The sequence below is a fragment of the Hemicordylus capensis genome, chromosome 3, assembly GCF_027244095.1.
Source record: "Hemicordylus capensis ecotype Gifberg chromosome 3, rHemCap1.1.pri, whole genome shotgun sequence".
Lineage (NCBI taxonomy): Eukaryota > Metazoa > Chordata > Lepidosauria > Squamata > Cordylidae > Hemicordylus > Hemicordylus capensis.
This window is the reverse complement of record NC_069659.1, coordinates 336,439,453-336,462,077: the sequence shown is the minus strand read 5'-3', so window position 1 is coordinate 336,462,077 and position 22,625 is coordinate 336,439,453. Positions and strand designations below refer to the sequence as shown.

Genomic DNA, 22,625 nt, shown 5'->3' with positions numbered 1-22,625 from the left:
CCCATTTAATTCAGTGGTGCTTATTCCCAGGTAAGTGGGTGTAGGAGTGCAGCTTTTGTCCACCCTTTGGAAAATGTTCTGAGGCCCATGCTTCTAAGACTATCTCTGGCTTTCAAGGGACCCATGCATTCTGATTAGTGGGAGAAACTGATCTGAATTACTGTTTGCTTTTGTTTTTAAAGGGGGGAAAGCTTTTGCTTCTCTGTCCAAGTAGCTCTTCTTGCAACCTGAAATCTGTTTTGCACCCAGCACTGCCTCATCTAATCAGAGGTGCACCTTGGACATTTTGAAGCCTGGACCTAAAGGCCTCCTCCCCCACCCCTGCCACCGCCAGATAGTCTGCAAAGCACCAGAACATGTTCAGAACATTTTACACCAGAACATGTTCAGGGAAAGCTGGAAACTTTTTATTTTTATTTTAGATGTTTTAGAAGAGATTCTGAAGATACTTCCCACTGACTTGCAGAGAGATACCACATTTTGCATGGGCAATCCTTCTACTTAAATTAGCTGGCCGCTCAGCATTTGGAGGCCCCCCAAGCTTGCACGGGACTGGACCTCTGCCCGGAAGTCCAGTCCAAAGAGCACCACTGAATCTAAATAAGGCTACAATCTTGTGGACAGGTACCTGGGTCTAAGCCCCACTGTATACAGTGACTCACATGTTGCACAGTGTACCACAGGTGGAACAAGCACTGTTGAGCTACTGCAAATCATAGTTGCGCTAAAATTTGCATTTGCACAAAAGGACTATTGCACTCTTGTGCAAATGTCCCTAATAATTCGGACGAGGCATATACAGTTGTACAACTCTAGCCTGGACCACATTCTCCAGACACTGAACAGCTAGCTAATACAACCGCTTAGTGCTAGTGCAACTCTTCTCCTCATGGCTGCGGTAAACTGCTCAACATGTTGTCTCGTGAAATTAGTGACCAACCATAGGCTTGTACTTAACCGTGCTAATCCTATGCATGTTTACTCAGAAGTAAGTTCTACTGTGTTCAGGAAGGAATGGATTGTTTGTTTGTTTATTATATTTGTATACCACCCAAAACTTCCATCTCTGGGCAGTTTACAGCGCCATAACACAGAAATTTACAACAGAAATGAAAACCTTAAAACAATATAAAACCACAAATCTGGTGAAAAAGCTTGGGTGAATACATGTGTATTCAGAGACTTTTTAAAAGTTGTCAGAGTTGGGGAGGCTCTTATTTCAGCAGGAGTGCATTCCAGAGTCTCAAGGAAGCAACAGAGACGGTCCGTCCCTATGTAGCCATCAGACGAGCTGGTGGCAATTGCAGATGAACCCCTCTGGATTATCTCAATGGGTGATGGGGCTCGTGGCAAAGAAGGCGTTCTCTTCAATACCCAGGGCCTAAGCTGCTTAGGGCTTTATAGGTTATAACCAGCACTTTGTATTTTGCCCAGAAACTTATTGGTAGCCAGTGTAGCTTTAAAAAAAAAAGGAGTAATATGGTTTCTTCGACCATATTACTCCTAAGAGCCAGCATAGCGTAGTAGTTAGAGTGTTGGACTAGGACCAGGAAGACCCAAGTACCAAGTTTGAATCCCCATTCATTCATGAAACTCACTGGGTGACTCCGGGCCAGTCATGTATCTCTCAACCTAACCTACCTCACAGGGTTGTTGTGAGGTTAAAAATAACCATGTACACCACTCTGAGCTCCTCGGAGGAAGAACAGGATATAAATGTAAAAATACATACATACACACATTACCCAGAGACCAACCTGGTAAGTATGTTTAAGGCTTGCAATGTTAGTCTGGAAAGCTAAAGCTTTTCCATACCGTTACAAACTGCAGACCAGGTTTGGTGTGTTGTTTTTTTAATATACCTTGTCCTGAAATCTCTTCTCTTCTCTTCTTTCCTGAACAATTTGTTGGAGATGGAGTTCCAGTGTAACAACCTTTTGTACCAACTATACTAATGACCACTAGGGGCACCGGGAGCAGAAGTAGTTAGTGAGGGTCTCCTTACCTGTCTCTGTTTTGCCTCTACTCTATGATTCCTGCCTTGACTCCTTGGGTATTTCCTGTGGGGAGTCAGTCTGCTTCCTTTCCTCTTGGAGAGTAGATGGAAACTTCTCTCTCTCTCTCTCTCTCACCATCTATCCATTATGTAGCTCTTAGACAGGGCTAGGCCTTTGCTATCCAGAATGTACTTCACCAATAAACCTATTTAATTTAGATTGTACTACAATCTCCATGTGTGTTCTTTAGATGACTGCAGCAACAGATCTCTGCAGTCTACTCTGTAACTGGAGTGGGTAGCTTCCTTTGTTGGCACTTTGAAAAATAATTACAAACTCCAACACAACTAGCCTGATTAAGAATTCTAGGGAACTTGAAAGCTTGCTCACTCCTTTGTGATGTGTTAATTAGTCAGAAGAGAAAGTATTACAGTACTGCTGCTTTTATTTTTTATTAACATATTTTTATACCACCCAAAACGTGCGTCTCTGGGCGTTTTGGATTTGTTCTAATGGACCAGCATAACAATCTGCAATAATAGCTGGCATGGGTGACTGTAACCCATTCTACAGAAATCAGTGCCATTGATGGTCACACACAGTAGCCAAATGGACCCCAACAATGTACTGGGGCGGGCAGAGGCGTAACTAAGGAAAACAGTGCCCAGGGCAAGCACTGAAATGGCGCCCCCCGCCGCCCCCCTAACATACTACATTATACTTAGGTTTTTCATCACAAGCGCCCGCCGCCGCCAAGCCAGGCCACTGACTGGCCGCCAGGCGCCAGCAAAGCAATGGGGGGGGCGCAGGCAGCGCGGAAGGGACCGCTCGTGGGGAAGGGGGCACCGACATGCTCCCTTGACTGCTGCAGCGCTGCTGCACTGAGCAGGAAACATTTGTATTAACAATTTTTTTTAAAAAAAAATTAAAAATTGGTCATGGCGGCGCCCCCCACGTGACCAGAAAAGATGGCGCCCGGGGCACGTGCCCCCCTGCCCCCCCTATAGTTACGCCTCTGGGGGCGGGGACCTTGGATCTGCTCATTATTAAAATTCTCCTACCAGCTGCTGTAGCACTTGCAGTAGTACAACAGTGCATTTAATATATCCTGTGATAAAGACCCCACCAGCTTAATCACTGCTGGACAACAGGAATCAAGAGCAGTGTACAGAAAGGGTTCTAAACAATAGGGTAATGGTGAGTATTGTTGTGGGGGGAAATCCATCTAAATAGCGTCTGTGGGCAAACCTATTCACAGGCCTTCACAGTTGTGGATGGTTTGTTTTGCTAGCCTAAATTCCCTATTGTGAGTTAGGAGGCCTTTTGTTCACTTCCTGCTATTTCTCTATTGAGCCTGATAAAGAAATCAATTTTGCTTTAGCACTTCAAATGGTCCATTGCTGCCGTCCATTGCTGCTCATTAAACCAGGTTTGCTTTAATGAGCATCTATCCGTCTTAGGTCTTGGACGTGATGGGATTCAGACTCTCGTTTATACTTAAATTGCAACCCCCCAAGTGATTCAGTCGTGGAACTTCTTTTTGTTGCTTAAAATGTAGACCTGGCCCTTTTTTATAGGCTTGCATGGTTTATCACCTTCTACTCCTCCGTTTGGCAAGCCACCCTCCTTCCACACCCATTCATATGGAAACCAATCCAGTTTCAGGGGTTCTCTAACTTGGGTCCCCAGTCTATGTTGCTGGACTACAATGCCCATAATCCATTGTGTCTGAAGATTATGGGAGTTGTAGTTCAGCAACATCTGGAGATCCAAGTTTGTGAACCTCTGCTCTAAAGGTTATTTAGAATTGATTCACCAGAGATAAATTTAAATACCAGATGTGTTTTAGGGATGTGCACGGACATTTTTGAAGGCCCTTTTACGGGCCTCTGAACAGGTTCGAACACTGGGCGGTTCGAAAGTTTCGAAGGCGGGGGGGATAAATTTAAGGGCAGGGGAGGGTACACTGACACACACACACCCTGCCACTGCATTTCTCCCATCGGTGTTCGCTTAAAAACCGGTCCAGTGGGACAGCAGCGTACCCCGCTGCCGCCCCATCTGCTCCTTGAACTGGAAGTGACTAGAAATAGCCCCTGTGTGTGTGTGTGTGTGTGTGTGTGTGTGTGTGCATTGCACACGTGCCCGAAATGCACATGTGCTACTTCTGGTCTGAGAAGCAGACAGGGCGTTAGGGAGGTAAAATGCCCCTCACCTTCAGGGGCGCACCTAGGTAATTTTGGTGCCCGGACCTGAAGGGCTTCAGAGCCCCCCACCCCCTCGGTGGGTTCAAATTAAAAGGTTAAAGCTTTTTTAAAAAGTTAAACCTGCATTTTTTTAACTGCGGTGTCAAAAGGTCCAGGGGGCCTCTGCCTCCACCCCACCCTGCTGCTGCCCCACAGCGCCAAACACTTCAAGAATTCAAGCCGCCATGTGTGCACCCGGGGGGGGGTAGGAGGTGTGTGGGGTAAGCCGAGCAGGCCTCCCCCACCCCCATGGTGGCGATGGCGGTGTCAGCGGGCGGAGTGGGTGGGGCTGCTGGGCTTGACCATTCAGCTCAGCTGCCCTTGAGAACTGTGAGGAAGCTCTGGTGTGCTTGTGCAGTTAGAATGGAATGTCGCAAGCCTGTGACTTCCTTCTCAGAGCTCAGTTAGAAGAAAAGCAGCTGGGGTGAGGGTTTCAGGAGGAAAGCATGGTGGGTAGTGGGAGGGTTCAGCTCCACAACTACCCTTTCTCCAACAAAAATGCCCCTCAGCTTCAGGGGTGCATCTAGGTAATTTTGGTGCCCGGACCTGAAGGGCTTTAGAGCCAGCCCCCGCCCCCTGGAGGGGCTATGGTGGATTAACGTAGTAGCAAATGTAGCATTTGCTACGGGCCCCGCATTTTTGAGGGCCCCGCACGCTCGGCTTCCAACTGGGAATTAAAGTTAAAACTTTACCTGTTTTATTTGGTCCGTTTTAGATAAAAAATATCCCTTTTCTGCTAAATGTGCCTTTTAAGAGAAGGCCCAGGACAGCATTTGTCCAATGGCTGTTGCTGGTGCCTACCACATTTTTCTTTTTAGAGTGTGAGCCCTTTGGAGACAGAGAATCATCTATCCACTCTTTATTTTTTGATATAAACCACTTTGAGACTTTTGACTGAAAAACGGTATATAGATGTTCACTGTTGTTGTAGTAAGTGTGAGTTTGTGGCTTGGTCTCCCATACTCCAAAATACAGCAAATGAAAAAATTGAATTACTTTACTATGCAAGTAAATAATTTATGTTTTAATATTTATGTGCATTTTTATTAAATTTAGGGCCCCTTTATAACATATGCTACAGGCCCCGCACTAGCTTAATCCGGCCCTGCGGAGGGGGTTAATTTAAAAGTTAAAATTAAAAAGATACCTACTTTAGTTACCTAAAATGTTACCTAGTCCCCAGCCGTACACATGGTGGTTTGAATTCTTGAAGTGTTCGGTGCCGTGGTTTGGCGCCACAGGGCAGCAGAGGGGTGGGGTTGCGGCAGGAGGTCCTCCTGGGCCTTTGGTCCCCCAAAGCAGGTCCCCAAGGTCCAGGGATAAGAGTGCCTCTGCGCACCTCCAACCCTGCTTTATTTACAGAAATTTGCTAACTGAACAAAGAGTAACTTTTAAAATTACGATTGTCTTATATTTAGCAGGGGGAGAGCGACTGTGTCTATCCAGCTGCAGCACAGTAGCCCCTAAGCTGGTGTCTACCTTATGTTTCTTTTTTTATTGTGAGCCCTTTGGGGACAGGGAACTATCTTATTTTATTTATTAGTTATTTTTCTATGTAAGCTGCTTTGATAACTTTTGTTGAGAAGCTGTATATAAATGCTAGTCGTAACAGCATTTGTAGAAGTAGTGCAGTATATCTCATCAGGGTGGTCTCACCAATTATTAGAGTGTCAATTAAACCTCGGTTCCAGTCCCCACTCAGTCACGAAGCTCAGTAGGTGTCCCTTGGTATCTTAGTCTAACCTACTTCACAGGGTTGTCGTGAAGGTAAAGGGATGTGTGGCGAAGAACCATATACACCACCCCGAGTTCCTTGGAAGATGAATGCAACATAAATATAAGAAATAAATATTCAGGTGCAACCTGTGTTCTAAAACCACATACTGCTCCCACATCTAGTTAGACCTTTTGTTTGTTTTCCCCCACCCTGCTATCTTATATTCTCTAGTTATTGTGATAGCCCAGCCAGTGCTTGAAAATCAAAGAGAACAGTCACTAGTTTTGTATTTCCAGCTGGAACATACATTTTTCATTTCACTGTCCCTTTGAGGCCCCTGTGTAACTCAAATGGCTTGTTTTGTAATCTAATTAAGCATCTGTCCAAACCACTTGCTTACATCCAGTATTGTTTAACATTAGCTGCCTGGAATAAAAGGTTATTGCTTCACTTGCTCTGTACTTCTAGTTCTAAATGTCCTCTTTTTGCTGTTTCAAAATCACCAGCACCATCTGCTGAATGAAACTATGAAGCACATGTTTTGTGTCCCAGTATAGCTTTCATTACTGTCCCACAGGACTTTGGGGCAAGTATAATCTGCTTTATGTGAGTTTTATTCACTTTAGCTCCTGGCAGATTCTGAAGAAATAAACAGCTTGGCAACTTTTATTTTAATCATTACTTACCAATCCCTCTTTTGAACAGAATGGAGTTTATTTTTAGAGGAATGATAAAAGGAATATCTTTCTGTTTCTAGGCAAGAAAGGTTCTCAGGTGAAATTCCATTGTGGAAACCTTATAATGGTTTTTAAAATGTAATGTCCCAAATATGATAGAAAACTCTGACCATTCCAACAAGCTGCCACAGACTCTGCCATAGTTCTCACCTCAGATCCCCATCAGTAAAATGTGAAGAAAAGTGCAGGTATTATGACCTACAACTCCCATAATCCCCATCTTAAATAAACTGCAGCTGAAGGACAATGGTGGTTGCGGTCCAACAACAGCTGGAGAGCCTCAGGTTAGCCACCCAGCTATAAAGAACAAAGAGTAGCTCCAATCTTCATATATAGTGTGGATACAAAACTTTTATCAGTAGCAGTGGCCTAGAACGATGGTCATTCCTTGAGGCTCAGAAGTTGGTAAAGGGCTTACCAAGCTGATAATAGACTCCTATCATTCTGATTTAGGGGGACTAAAGTCTAGGGAAATCCAGGACCAACAAACAGAAGTACTTTTTCACACAACACATAATCCACTTGTGGAATCCTCTGCCACAAGATGTGGTGACAGCAAACAACCTGGATGGCTTTAAGAAGGGTTTGGATAACTTCCTGGAGGAGAGGTCTATCAATGGCTACTAGTCGGAGGGCTGTGGGCCACCTTCAGCCTCAAAGGCAGGATGCCTCTGAGTACCAGTTGCAGGGGGAGTAACAGCAGGAGAGTGGGCATGCCCTCAACTCCTGCCTATGGCTTCCAGCAGCATCTGGTGGGCCACTGTCTGAAAGGATGCTAGACCAAATGGGCCTTGGGCCTGATCCAGCAGGGCTGTTCTTATGTTCTTATCTCAGATCGTCCCAACCGCTTGGTGCAAAGTGAGGTGGGATCATGATCTCAGAGTCCATTGGGAGAGGTACCCAGAATAAAACCTCGTCTAGTTTTGCTGAAAGTGTTTCAATTACTGGTCCCTGAGCATGTGGACAAGGTGTTCAGTCAAGTTTGGCCAATCACGTACATGCTTGACCCTTGCCCTTCATGGCTTATTAAATCTATTGGCCAGTGGCCAATATTTCCTTCCTGGGCAAGGTGCCTGAGTGTGTAGTGGCTGACCAGCTCCAGACACTCTTGGAGGAAACAAACTATCTAGATCTATTTCAATCAGGTTTCAGGCTCGGCTTTGGAACAGAAACTGCTTTGGTCACTTTTTGATGGTTGCACCCTGTTTATGGAATAGCCTCCCCGGTTAGGTTCTCCAGGCTTCATCACTTCCTTTTAGATGCCAGGTAAAAGACCTTTTTGTTCACCCAGGCCTTATAAACTCTGGTTTTCAGATTTGATATGATTTTTAACTAATTTTAAAATGAGTATTTAAGCTGCTTTGTATTGCATTTTGTATTTTCTTTTCTGTCTGTTATGATTTAATGTTGTGCTTTTATTGTACATTTTAATTCTCTGTTGTGAGCCATCCAGAGAAAAATTTGTTATGGGGCGGCTAACAAATAAAGTTTATTATTTTATTATTTGCAACACACAGGCTTGTTTTTATTTCACAAAGATACTTGGGAAGAGCAGAAGAAAATAAATCTCTTTGCAGAGCTTGCAACAGCTCTTGCCGATGTAGCTGTAGGTGAAATATAAAGAAAGGGCTCCTGTATGAGGGATGGCAAGGGTGGCCCTTCTTCATGACCCTCTCCAACGTTTGCTAGGCTACGACTCCAGCAATAAACACGAAATTTATTGAGGCAGGGGAAGATCATTGAAGTTGTAGTCCAACTCGTGATGGCCACCTCTGAATCAGTGGATCTCCTAAATCCTGTCAGTTGTGTTACACCCACGAACGGTGATGGGCGACATCGCTCAGACTTCCTGGCCCACGCTGCCTTCCGTGCCGAGCCGAGCCGTGCAGACCTCGGAGCCCGCACAAGACGAACTCAACCTCTACCGTATCGCAGGGCAGGCAGCCACGCTTGGCGGCGCAGACCAATGACGATTACGGCCGGGTGGAAATCATGGAGGCTTTAGGCGGCAAGAGAAGGAGCGGAAGCCATCACGTGTCAAGACGACAGCGAGCCCAGGTTGGAACCCGAGCCTCGCGTGGGCGGGGCCCTAATACTGGACAGCCAATAGCCGACGAGGATACCTGCGCGAAGTGGGAAGGGCTGTGGGCTTTTTTGCTTGCTTTTTCCTCCTTTTTAGCCGACCGCGCGTGCGCCTGCGTGCTCTCCTCCTAACTCCCTAAACGGCAAGCCCGTTACCCACAGGATTCCCTTCCTCTTCCCCGCCCCCACTGCTACACACGCCTCCCTCCCTTCCGCCTGCTCGGCGCGTGCGCGTTGCTGCGACGCTCTTTCCCCGTGCCGCGGAAGGTAGGTCCTCGCGCGTGCGGCGCCCTCTTCGCCGCCGGCCAAGTGGACTGTGGGAGAAGCAGGCGGGGGAGGAGGGGGCGCTCGCTCGCGCGGGTGGGAGAGAACCCTCCTAGGCCCGGGAGGAAGGGAGGGAGGAAGAGAGAGGGGGAGCCGCGTCCAGCCCAGCCCGACCGCCAGTTCTTGAGAGGTCCCTTCTCGGCAGCCGTCGCCGCCTGCTCCGGGCTTTTCCAAGGCGCCTGCTGCTGCCGTGTCCACCAGGCCCCGTCGGGGCCCAGTCGTGAGGGGAGCCGAGCGCGTCTCTCGCCGCGGCCATGGAGCCAGCTCGGGGCCCATTCCTTGCGGTCTGTGTCCCGCCTTTCTTCCCTGGGGGAGCCGAGGGTGGCTTCTCGGGCAGGCTCCCGTGCGGGCGTTGACCAGACCCAGCCGCTTGGCTTCTGTTCGGTGCTGCATCATCTGGCTTCAGCCGGCTGGCTTGCTCCCTTCCTTTCCTCCATGGGGCGGGCTGGGGTGGGGGGTGAGAGGTGCCTCCTGGGTGCCCCCCCCGCCAGCTGAGCAAAGAGGCGCCTTTTCAAGGGGCGGGTCTCTCTCGTATTCAGCAGGGAAGGGAGCCTGGCCCCGTTCGCCCCCAGCAGCAGAGCATCCTTCCGTCCCGTGGCCGTCGCCGGTTTCCACCTTGCGTTTCTTTTTAGATGGTCCTCCCTTTTGGCGACCGGGGGGTGGGGGGGCATCTTATTTTTTGGTTCCTTGTTTTTCTGTTTTAAGCCACTTTGGGAACTTCTGTCGAAAAGCGGGTCTATAAGTAGTAGTGTGTGAGTGGCGTAGAAGAGGAGAATCCGCCACATGAGGGGCAAGATCACCTTGAAACTCTTGTCGAGCCTTTAAGATGGGGAGCCGGCTCTTGATCTTTCCTCGCCCTCCTTGGAGGGGCATGGGTGGATGGGGTGGGGTATAAGTTGGCCCAGTGTTGGTCAAACTGCGCTTCATCGTCTTAACTCTTTTTGGTCCTCTTTCCTAACAACTGCCCTGCAAGGTCTGACAGGGGGTCTATTAGACCTGAGTTCAAATCCCCATTCAGCCTTAATACTTGCTGGGTGACTCTGGGTCAGTCACTTCTCTCTCAGCCTAACTTGCTTCACAGGGTTGTTGTGGGGAGAAACTTAAGTATGTAGTACACGGCTCTGGGCTCCTTGGAGGAAGAGCGGGATATAAAATGTTGTTAATAATAATAATAATAATAATAATAATAATAATAATAATAATATAAGAAGTTACCATCCAAATGTCTTTGGGGAACTCCTGATCCAAGGCATGGAAACAACCAACCTTCTCTTGTTCTCTCCCACCCCCTGCCAGCATCTGGAATTCAAGCATGTAATATCTTTGAACATAGCTTCCATTGAAGCTGTGATGCCTGCCAGATGTTAAGTCCTACCTTCCGTGAATTCTCACTCTTCCCGTGAACAAAGCTGCACCCTCTGGGCATAGACACCCCCTAATGCAAAGGTAGCAAAATATAGGAAGATGGGGCTCCTGTAGCCCTATTCAGACATTAAATGTGTCCAAGTTTCTGTACACATGTATGTGTTCATGTGTGAATGACTGTACATGCGTTCACTTTAAAAGTGAACCTGGATACAGCTCCCTAAAATGCATGGCAGAGATGATAAGCCTACTTCTGTATATGCATTTATCATAACTTGAAGAATTGTACTTGTGTGCAGATCTGTGTGCACAGATTATACATGCATTGAACATAATGTCTGAATAGGGTTTCTCTCTCTCTGTCATGTAGAAGGGGGGATATGTCATCGGGTGAGAGAAACTGCTGGATTTTGTTCTCTTCTTTGGTCTTCTACAAGAGTCCTGCTTGTTTTCTCCCCCTCTTTTGCCACACCCTCCGTTACTAGACAGTGATGAATCTGGTTTCTGTGAGATCACCAGATTAGAAATAGATGTCTCAGCTGCCAAAATTATGAACCATGAAGTTGGTAGAGATCAGTATTCTAGCCAGACGTCAATGAAATGTTTCCTGTGTGCATTGCGGTCTTGCCTAGTACCATTTCTTCCCATGATGCTTCATTTCTGGTCAGATTCATACATTATGAGTTGGCTGTAATTGTTGCCCAAAAGGTATGTCTGGGTGGTGAGACTTGTGCTGCAGCCAGCATATCTTTAATGGAAATCCTGTTTCCCTTATGATAACTGAATTGTGTAGCAAATAGCCCCAGCGAGAAGCAGCTCTGTTGTAAATACTTCACCATGGAATCTGATGTATGGGAGATGGGTTAAAGATGTCACTGCTGCTCCCCCTAAATAGGAATAGGCTTTTGGCAGCAAATATCCTGCATCATGTTTTAATTGGGTCTGGGTCTATAGTAGTTTATCTCATTGAAGTGCCAACCCACAGCTTGAAAAACCTGGTTTATAAACCTTGTAGCATTTGCATTCCTTGCTAACTTTATTCCCTTCAGCCTTTTTCCATCCTGTCCCTCCCCACAGCCCTGCCTGTTTGAAAAACATTGGTTTAATCTTAACACCTTGGGGTTTGACCTTGGTTTAGCATTGCTGTAACTTAATGTGGGTTAGCTGTTCCATAGTATCTGACAACCCTGTTGTACTTGCAATGACGGGCTGATAACATGGGGCTGTTCTTGCTTGAGCAAAACACTTTTCTGTATAAGTGACAATGCTGGCAATGTCCAAGTAAAATGGAGGTTGGAAAAAAGTGTAAAGGTATGAGACTTTACCTTATGTTTGGGTAAAATATAGTGTTATGTAACAGATGGATTAACTCTGCAGAGTAGCTGACTATTGCATTTTACAGTACCTGCTAGAACACATTGACTGCCATGGCTGATGAAGTTGACTTCACCACTGGAGATGCTGGTGCTTCAGCCACTTACCCAATGCAATGTTCTGCACTCCGCAAGAACGGCTTTGTGGTGCTGAAAGGGCGTCCCTGCAAGATTGTTGAAATGTCAACTTCCAAAACTGGCAAACATGGCCATGCTAAGGTAATATATGTGTATAAGCTTCCTTCAGAACCATTTGTTTCTTTTGATACATCACTTTTCTCTCATGAATATTGACTTTTCTCTCATGAATATTGACTGAATGCTTGGCACCAACTGCACTCGGTTCAAGGCCACTTTAAAATATTTGCCCATCTGCTTTTCTCCTTGCAGTGCAGCCTTAGTCAGCTGTTCTCATGAATGATTTCTGATAGGACTGTGTACCCTGTGTGAGGAAACAGAGCACAAAGAACATTCCACCAATACCAGACACTGTTTGGTAGTAAATGTGTGCCCTGTTTAATCCCCAAGTGATCCCGTGGTTCAGTTCAGACATCCTGTTCTGACCATAATCTCAAATCAGAAAAGGAAAGAGGGGATCCACATGCAAGCCTGCAGCATATTCCTGATCCTCCAAATCATGGTTAGATTATTGGAACATGATGTCTGTATTGAGCCAGCAAGTCTTAGTTTGCAGGTCAGAATTTAATAAAGGAACAGTGAAGATGGAAGTAATTTGAGTAGGAGCTTGTGGAATGAACCTAAGCGCGTAATTTGGAACTGCTGTCTTACAAAAATACAATTTTGATAAGAGTTTTCTGAGACACAGAATCTTAACAGAAGAATTCAAAAGAGGTGACAGGCATACATTAATGGCTGGTATCTGGACAGCTTACATTTTAAACTGATCTTTGGAATATGTCCCCATGCTAACTATTGACCACTGAAATTACCTGGTTTTGGATTCTGAACAGCTGTTGGTGTAGTTAGTATTGGGAAGGTAAATAGTGTGTGTGCTTTCCCTGAACAGAGATCTTAGAGTAGGTTAGAATGTAATCCTTATGTAAGTTTTATCTCAAATCTAGGAAGTGAGTTGCCCAAGGCCACCCAGTGAACTTTAAGGAATTACCTATTTCTCTTACCAAAATGCAACGCTCTAGGCAAAGAGTATTAATTTTGTTCTTTGTATTATGCAAAGAATTCTAGTATGTGCTGGTAGCAGTACTAAGTAGGATATTAAGTGGCATGTCTTTGTGCATCAGTAACATCATGAATGAAGTGTGTTCCCCTGAATTCAGAACACTTTTCAGTTTTATTCCTGGGTGGATGCAGGTACTCACTGCCAATTGATTTGATTCTCCCTCCACTTTTAGATGAAAATTAACTTTATGTCAGAGGCATAAACTTTATGACTTGAACATTTTCTTAGGTCCATCTAGTTGGTATTGATGTTTTCACTGGGAAGAAATATGAAGATATCTGCCCTTCAACTCACAACATGGATGTTCCAAATATCAAGAGGAATGACTATCAAGTAAGTGTACATTTGGGGCTAGACAATTTAGATCTTTTTTTCCAGGCTTAACTTGATGCCTTGGCAGCAAGTCTGTGCGTCCTTCATTTGTAAAATGTCATGGCTTTATTCGCTTATATTACCCAAGAACCTGTCAATACAATATGCTGAGAGTCTTGGACCAATATGCACTCTTGAAGTCTTTGCCAGATCTCAATCAGATATGCCATGCCTGCTACAGCCACAGGACAAGCAATAGACCTGCCAGGATCATTCCAGTTTGTGGGAGTCCATGACATTGGACAACAACAGCTCTCTGAAATTCATTGGGCCTGTAAAGAGTTTCATATTAATCGCATGCGTGCGCATACCCATCTGCTGTGCACGCACGCGACAGGTGCATGTGCACCTGGTACTTCCGGCCGAGGAAGGAAACAGGGCGGCATGCTGCCGCCCCAAAGGCTTTTAACAGCAACGAGCGCTGGTGGGGGGAAAGTGGTGGGAGGGGTAAGTGCACCCTCCTCTGCCCTTAAAGCAGCACCCCCAAAGTTCGGCAACTTCGAACCGCCCAGCCACGGTTCTGTGCACATCCCTAGTTCAAATGTGATTTGATTCCAAGATGCCATTGAACATCTGGTCAGTCAACTGCAGGTAGTTGTAGTTGCATTAATTAAGCAGATCTAAATGGAATCAAGAGTCCTTAATATTTTCTTTCAGCTGATCTGTATACAGGATGGCTACCTCTCTTTGCTGACAGAAAGTGGTGATGTTCGCGAGGATCTTAGGGTGCCAGAAGGTGACCTGGGGAAAGAAATAGAAGGGAAATACAATGCAGGTGAAGATTTCCAGGTAAAATCTTAGTGGACTGAAACAAACTGGCATTCTTAACTTGCTGTTGAAATCCGTTTGAAAGAGATGTTAATACCTAAACTAAACTTATGTTTGTGTTAAGTATTCTTCCTACCGAGTGTGTGTGTATTGCTGCCAACAGTCATAGGCACATGTGTCTTAGCTATTTTTGTTGCAATAGTTCTGGTTTAATTGTTTGTGTTTGATTCTGTCATTTTGTTACTGATGTTGGTGGCCTCATGTTCCTCCTTCAGAACTGGAAAGATGGAATAGAAACTTCCAAATAGAATATTTGTATCAAGTATTTGAATCATTTAATCTTTCTGGAGTGTAATCTCATCTAGAAGCACTGTAACAAGTGATGAGATCTGCCAAAGATCTTAATTTACAGTAAATTTAATAAGAGAAGAGACTTAACAGGCCAGGGGAGAGCATAACATCAGCTCCCATTGAAACCAGCAGTGCCCTGTGAGGACTGTTGGGGCAGCCCCTCCCCCACCTTCCCAGGGGTACTGAAAGATCTATGTGCCCTGAGAGGAAAGCAAGAAAGGAAGTGCCAAGCTCTGGGAGCTCTTGCCCTCTGCTCTTAAAAAGACCATCAATGGCCTGACATAACAATCCTTTGTAAATCTTATGTAACTTGTTGCTTTGTGTTTTTTTCATGTGTAAACTGCTTTGGGTACCTTTTGTCAAGGCAGAAGAGCAGTATGAAAATGCAACAAATGCAGGCCCATCACAGATGTGTTTAATGAGGGAAGAAGGGAAAGGGGTCTAGAATATGACATTAGTGCCGACCCACAGCCCTGTTATAAACTCTGCCTTCTGTGAATTAAGGGTCTGAGATTTTACTTCGTATTCTTAAAAACAAAGTGGGGGGGGAAGCAAGCAGTCTGAAAATAACCACAGATGTGTACTGTTAATGTCTTAAAGCTAGGAAAGCAGTAGGTGCTAGGGATGTGCCCAGACTGGCTCGGGTGGGGATCTGTTCCTTTAAAAAAGCAGGTAAACAGGTCCTTAGCTGCTCTTCTGCCACCCCACTGCTTTTCCTGGCACACTCAACGACCATGTGTTGTCACTGTGTGCAGGCCGCTGGGATCTGCGCTGCCTTTTGGATAGAGAGCGCTGTGCCTGGAAAAGTGGTCGAGCAGCAGAGGAGCAGGTAGGACCTGCTTACCTGGTTTTTAAGGGAACTAATTCCCGTCCCACCGAACTGGTTCGGATGTGGGCACCCAAGCCAGTTTGGCACTTCCTTAAGGAGGCGCCAAACTGGTTCGGGCACTTCCCTAGTAGGAGCTGACTTTACTGTTCAGTTGCCTCATAGGCTGCAGAAGCTTGTCTCTTAGGCTCTCACTCTATATAGCCATTGTCAGAACTTGGGAAAGGGTACCTGACACAACCCAAAGACACTCATATCCTGCTTTACCACCTCTGAGGAAAGTAATCTTACTACTTATGCTTACTATTATTTATATACCACTTTTCAACAAAAAAAAGTTCTCAAAGCAGTTTGCAAAGAGAAATGTTTACATAGAACAAGAAGTTCTAGTGAGAACTAATCTACCTACTTTCCTTTCACTAATTTTAATTAATAATTACCATTTTCAGATTCATGTACTTTTTGTTAAACACCAGATGCAAAATGCAGGGTACTATAAAACAGGTGCCAGAGCCTCATCTGTAAGAACAGGGTAAACCACATTTAGGTGGAGGATTGCAATGAGATAATTACTTGATAAACCACACTGTTAATGTCCCTATGTGGCATTACAACTGTACTAAATTTGATCCAAATTGGTCCTGGCATTGTAGAGGGGAGCACATAAGCTGCCATCTTGAAGAGAGTTCTGGAATTCATTTATGGGATATCAGGTTTTAATTTCCTCTGTAATCTTAACATGTATACCAAGTTTGTATACATGTATACACCTAAATCAGTTAGGTGGTTCACAAGTTAGCCCACTTCTATCTCAAAAGTTCACATGTCCGCCATCTTGAATTGGGGTGGATAATATCACAAAATATGCCATTGAAGTGTCTATGTGTGGAACACAGACAGCAAGACAATTTCATAAAGCTACTTTCCATGAAGAAAGTAAGCTAAAAAGATGTGTTGGATGACATCACAAAACAAATTGTTGAGGTGGCACCACAACTGTACCAAATCTGGTCTAAATTGGTCCAGATATTGTAAGGTTATTAGGGGGATGCATGCAGATGGACAGCAAGGTGATCTCATAAGACTACATGAGGAAAGTAGGCTAAAAAGAATAAATGTTATTGGACTGTGGTATGTACTGATTACAAGGTGCTTTTGTTAGCCTAACTTCCTCAAGGAAAGTAAGCTTATGAAATCATCCGGCATTCTTTCTGTCTGTGTGTGCCCCCCACCCCCATCAACTTCGCAATGCCTGGACAAATATGAACCAACTTGGGTACAGTTGTAGGGACACACAGGGATACCTCAATGGCGTAGGTTGTGATGATGTCATCCTCCCCGATTAGAGATGGCGGACGCATAAATGTTTGAGGTACTAGTGGGCTAACTTGTGAACCACCTAACTGATTTGAACCAAATTTGCTACAAGTGTAGGGACATATAGGGATGGCTTAAGAGCATAGTTTGTGATGTCATCCACCACAATTCAAAGATGGCAGAAGTGTGAACGTTTAAGGCTGAAGTGGGCTAACTTGTGCGGGTGGTAATTATCAATTAAGATTATAGTGAAAGGAAAGTAGGCAGATTAGTTCTTACCAGAACAACTTGTTCTAGATGTGCAATTAATGGTGTATTGTATTTGATTATTATAATAAGGTGTCTAGGTAGCCAGTTGGGACCTAGTAGGAATACCGGTCCCAAAACTCAAGTAGGACTGTGGAACTATTGCTACCTGTTGGAGACATTATCTAACCTGGTATAGCTGCATAACTTAACTCTTTTTCTCCCTTCTTCCTGTAGGTGTCAGTCATGTGTGCAATGAGCGAAGAATGTGCTGTAGCCATAAAACCCTGCAAATAGGACCATCTGGATTTGTGCAGTTGCTCAGGTCCTGGCAATTGCAGATCTTGTATCTTTAGTTCCAGTTATCACCAAAGCTATAACCTTCACTAGCAACCTCGTGTCTTTGTTTGAAAATAGTGCTGACTAATGTTGCAAGCCATTTGGCAATATTAAAATTGCTAAAGTTCAAGTGCTTACAGGAATGGCAAGGCAGTCATAACTGTCATTTTAGATCATGAGGTATTAAACTAGTATGCTTTGCTCGAATGAGACTCTGTATAGCAGTGCCAATACCAAGGTAATACTAAGTTTGGGTTTAAGTAAGAATAGTGTTTAAGTACAACATTTTAAATAAATGAAAATAACCATTTTTATCTTAAACATGGTGAAATGTGGCTTGTACAGAATTGTGAATAGTAACTGAGCTAGAGACAAGGGAACTCATGTGATCAAAATGCCAGTGCTGATGGCCGTGTACAACAAACTGTATATCTATAGTCTTGCTGGCTCACTCTTAACACAAGTCACCATTTGCCTGTGATGTAAACATCCAGAATATTGGATGCTTTCATACTCTGGTTAATAGTGCACAAAAGATTGGGGGTGGGGGTGGGGAGAGGAGATTCACTAGAGGCCTTTGATTTCAACATGCAGTGTAGCCACTCTTCTGCCAGTTAAAAGAAGGGCATGCCTCGAGTGTTTCAGTATCTGGCATAACTTAAGTTTTAACTCTTTTGTTTTGTAGCACAAGTAGACTTCTTGACTTTTTAAAAACTGAAGCAAAAGTGCACATACTTATTTGTATGGAGGCTAAATCTGAATCCTGTTTCACCCTACTGAATTTAGGCAACAAGCTGTAAAATCTAGTAAAGAATTTTATAGGACAGAGTGCTCCAAGTAGAGAAACTTTGGAACTAGATTATAGGGGTAAGTGGCTCAAAATCTACTTGTGCAGGACTTGGTTACACCAAACAGGCGAATGCCTAACTGAATTACTAATAACTAGACATACTGTCTACATGATCATCCAAGATCATGCTTCTGTTTAGCATTTGGGAGGGAACCTAATTACTGAAATTTGCCTTAAATGTTGGTAGCAACTGACTAACTTGAACTAGTGACTGGATTGTTAAAACATGCTTAATTTGTTACTGGCAACTCTTTTTTGGTAGTAGGAAACAGGATTTTGAACATCATTTGCTGATACAGTTGTCCTTAATCAGTGAAGTTAGACTAGAGATGTAAAAAACTGCTTCAGGGTCTCAAATGTAGGCTATAGACTTAACTAAAGCAAGTATCTATGCAGAGAAGGGGCACAATACAGATTGATCTGGCAATAAACATTCTTGAACAAAGCACAGTCTTGACATAGTAAGTAATTGCTGCACGTTTCAAGATCTAGGGCTACTAGAAAGCTGAAGGATTTTAGCATATTGTTAGAATCTAATCACGTGGTTATTCCTAGATAGTTGGTTCTCCATATTTGTAGTAGGAATGGGATGTCCTGATTTGAAACATGGATTCCATTTACTAGTAATATTAATCATGATCAAATGAAGTTACTCCTACAGCTCCTACTGTGCCTGAGCAGCTGAAAGAAGCAAACTTGTGTCATAGTATTGGAAAAATCCTACTAGCATCTTACTGTTTTCTTCATCAAGGACATGTGCAACTGAAATATCTGGAGGCTGTTGGCTTACTGAAATGTATCCCTTAAAGTGCCCCTCCTCCCTTTTTGGAAAGGTGGTGTCTTAATGTCAACTTGATTTTTAGTAATTGGGCACCACAGGTAGGATTTCTAGGCTAGATAGGAAGAAATAGATCATCTGTTGGATAGGTCATATGGAGGGCACTGTTGTGTAGACAGCTGTGCAATCTCATCACTTCATCGGTTAAACAGTATTTTTTTTTAAGGTAATAGCAAAGCCATTTCACTTGTAGAGGGCAATCTGTCTACAAAGCCACCAGGTTTACAATAAAATAACTTTGCTAATAAAAGCTTGAAATGCTGTATCGTTCAGGTTCTTTAAACTATTTCAGGGTGATCATGTTTCTCTAAATTCTACTTCTAAATGGTTTTTACTTTGTAGCTTAAAATTAAATGCAATTTGTTCCAAGAGCAGACTCGAGCTCTTCTAACAAGCTGTTGGCCAAAATAAAGGCTGAACAACTCATTCCTGCTGTTACTTTGTAATAGCATAAGCTTTATTGTTTCAGGTCCATCTCTGTTTTTGTTCAGTGTGCTGTAGGTTCTCTTGCCTCAAATGTTAGGGAATTCTTTTTTAAAAATCCAAATTTACCTCTTGATATATCGTCTTGTGTCTTTGTGTTCAACAAAACCACTGCTAGTTGAGCCATGACTTGAATATACTCTTCTCAGGGCTGCTCTTGTGAAGAATTGAAAGAGCTTAAGTTGATTATTTTAACAAAGCTGCTTGAAAGTCTTACAGGGTTTTGTATTCCATAAATGTATAGCATGCCTATGATGCAAGTAGAGTTCTAGTATATTGAACCTTAGTTTAAAGGGGTCAAACATTGTGACCAAGCTCTTCTAGTGACTAGATGACATGTTTGACTGCAGTAAGCTTTAAGTGTTGGAATGTTGGCTGTGTCTGGGAACATTTTAATTAATAGAACTTGCTGTGCTTAAATATTTCATTCTGTATAAAGTACAAGATTCTCATACATTATATAATTTTTCACAGTGCAACTCAGACACTGATCTCTGGCTTTATCTGCATTGTGGTTTCTAAGCCTTGTAGAACTCTGAATGCTCATGATCAGTGACTGTTATGTTACAACTGGACATTATTGTAAACAGTGTGGGGAGAAGGGTTTTTTTAATTTGCAACACATGGTAGCTAAGACAAGTATGTAATATACCTACCGGGAAGCAAATGGGTGCAGTGTTCATTGTGAAAGAGTGACCTTGACTTTAAAATAAAAACTTGAAAGGTTTGTACTTTTTTCTGCATTTCTGTAATAGTGAAGTATTCATGTGTTAAGAGTTCATGCCTTTTAACGAGTGTTTTATTGAAATGTTTGAATTATGACTTGTCACATTAAAGAAAATTTAAACCTAAAGGCTAATTTTTTTTGCTCCCAAAAGCTTTATGTACTCTCAGCAAGCTGCTCAGCACAGATACTAGAACATGTCAAGATAAATCTACTTTAAGAAACTATAACAGGAGAATAGTTGGGTGTCTTAGGATGTGCTAACAGGACCGTGTACACACACACACTGCCTGACTTCATACATCCGAGTCACCACTGAGGTCTTCTCCAAGGAACACTACAAATATGTGTGGGGCTCTAAAGTGAAGCTGACCTCTGCACATGTACTTGCATGATAAAGTAACACTGCATCTTATCTCACTATGCCACTACCTTCTGCTTGAAAGCAAAGATGTTCCTTTACAGCTTTCTTTGGCTGCTTCTAGGGGAGAGGCAGTTTGGGAGAGGTGGAGAAAAACTACAGCAGTTTTTGAGGTTTACTTATGTGCAGGCACACACCCACCCATATTAACATAGAATAGTGCCTTTTGAAGGGGAAGCAGTCTTGTGGCACCTGAAAGATTACTATATTGTGGCATAAGCTTTTGTGGGCCAGAGCCTTTGTGCCAGGTTCTCTTCACACCAGAGGTGTGCATATCTGGAAGCCTTATACAGACGAGTACAAGTGTACAAATGACTACAATCATACATACTTGTATGTGAATGTACCTGTGTTCATTTCAAAAGTGAGCCTGAGTACTATCAAATGTATGGTGCAGATAAGACCTGTACATTATGTGTTCTGCATAACACAGGGATAACTACTTGTGTACATAATACAGTCATTGTTTGAGTGTTCAACATATACATTCAATATGTTCAACATATTGTATGAGTGTCCAGTAGGGCTAGAGATGAAAATGTAAAGTTTTTCCTGAGGTGGGATGTTCAGTTGGGGGCAAGAGGTGCTGTGTCACTAGGCAAAATACAAAAGAATAAAAGACCCAACTGGATTATGATCCACCGTGGATGAATGGGTTCCTATTCCTTATTCCAAAAAGCAGAGGTGACAGCAACATTCACCTTCCTGTGCAGATCATAATTTGCAATTGAGAAAGCTTGTAATTGGTTAGAAGGAACAGCCAAAGTGCATATGACCAGAGTATAAAAAGAGGGTTCAAATACATTATTACGATTTCTATACTGCCCTTCCAAAAATGGCTCAGGGCAGTTTACACAGATAGATAGATAAATAAATACAGATGGCTCCCTGTCCCCAAAGGGCTCACATTCTAAAATGAAAGATAAGATAGACACCAGCAACAGTCACTGGAAGTACTGTGTGTGGGGTGGATAGGGCCAGTTACTCTCCCCCTGCTCAATAAAGAGAATCATCACCTCTTTGCCAAGTTAGCAGAGGTTTTACTTTTGAATACCTCTTCAAAAGTAGATCTATGATAGCCACACCCTTTCACAACTGGAGTAGGCATTTTACACGAGTGCACAAATACTTGCTGAGCTTATATGTTGTTAGAACCGCATGGACGAAATTCTTTTCCAAGCAGGCAAACAGCCTTTCATGTCAGATTTGTATAACATACGTTAAACCAGTTTACAGGAATCCTGCTGGAAACGGTTTTTCTACCTTCAGGTGGTTCCAGTTGGGAGTGAACTAAAGTACATTGTTTTCAAAGCACTGCGACCAAAGAGAGCTTACAGCTCTTGTGCCTTTAAAATGTAGATATGTCCACATTTAACAACTAAAGACTCATCCCTAACTAAGAGACCTTCAAGAAAAAGACGACATCCTTGTCTGCATTTCTTTTGGGGCGATTATTGCAAAGCACTCTACTACCGAGAAGGAACGCCTATTCTTGCCTGTCTCATCACGTTTCTAGAGACGTCCCCTTTCATCTCCAGCACTTTTGTCCACACGTGGGAGCTTGCGGGAGCCGCCATCAAAAACAGGAAGGCGACGGACGTGACGACAACAGCTACCCTGGCGCTCATAGAGGCAGGGAGAAGGAAAGAAGGGAAAAAGGGGTGGGGGGCAAAACCGGGTCTCCTTACCACAGCGCTAGGGCAGCTGTGACTGCATTTCCACGTCTTTGGCTAGGTCGTTTGAGTGGTAAAATCGGCAGCTCTCCATAGAAAGCAATGTATATTTTGGCATCGACGGGTTCCCTCTAGTCCCAAAAGTGGGGCGGAGAGAAGGTTCATCTTCCTCAACAAACTCACTCAGCTTTCCTTGTGTGAGAATGCTGTTGGTTTCGTTTCTGAGCACTTTAAAATGTGTTCGGAACTTGCTTTCCTCCCCCATGGAGGGCAGAAGTGGCAGAGCCTCTCTTCTGTCACTCACGCAGGGGTTTCCAGATCACGCTGGAGCAGAACGCCTATCATCCCCAGCCAAAATGGACGAAGGATGATGGGAGC

At 44.0% G+C, this 22,625-nt stretch overlaps 1 protein-coding gene across 3 annotated transcripts; it reads left to right on the top strand.

Moving 5' to 3' along the window:
• The first annotated feature begins 8,888 nt into the window (after window positions 1-8,888).
• Window positions 8,889-20,282, top strand: EIF5A2 (eukaryotic translation initiation factor 5A2). Of its 3 annotated transcripts, none has more exons than XM_053309504.1 (5): window positions 8,889-9,046; window positions 11,871-12,060; window positions 13,268-13,372; window positions 14,069-14,200; window positions 17,157-20,282. In XM_053309504.1, the coding sequence occupies exons 2-5, from the start codon at window positions 11,896-11,898 to the stop codon at window positions 17,214-17,216; spliced, it is 462 nt and encodes a 153-aa protein (XP_053165479.1). In that variant the 5' UTR covers window positions 8,889-9,046; window positions 11,871-11,895; the 3' UTR covers window positions 17,217-20,282. The 3 variants fall into 3 exon arrangements, with proteins under 3 accessions (XP_053165479.1, XP_053165482.1, XP_053165480.1); XM_053309507.1 differs by lacking the exon at window positions 8,889-9,046 and adding an exon at window positions 9,162-9,387; XM_053309505.1 differs by lacking the exon at window positions 8,889-9,046 and adding an exon at window positions 10,558-11,779.
• Window positions 20,283-22,625: the final 2,343 nt, after the last annotated feature.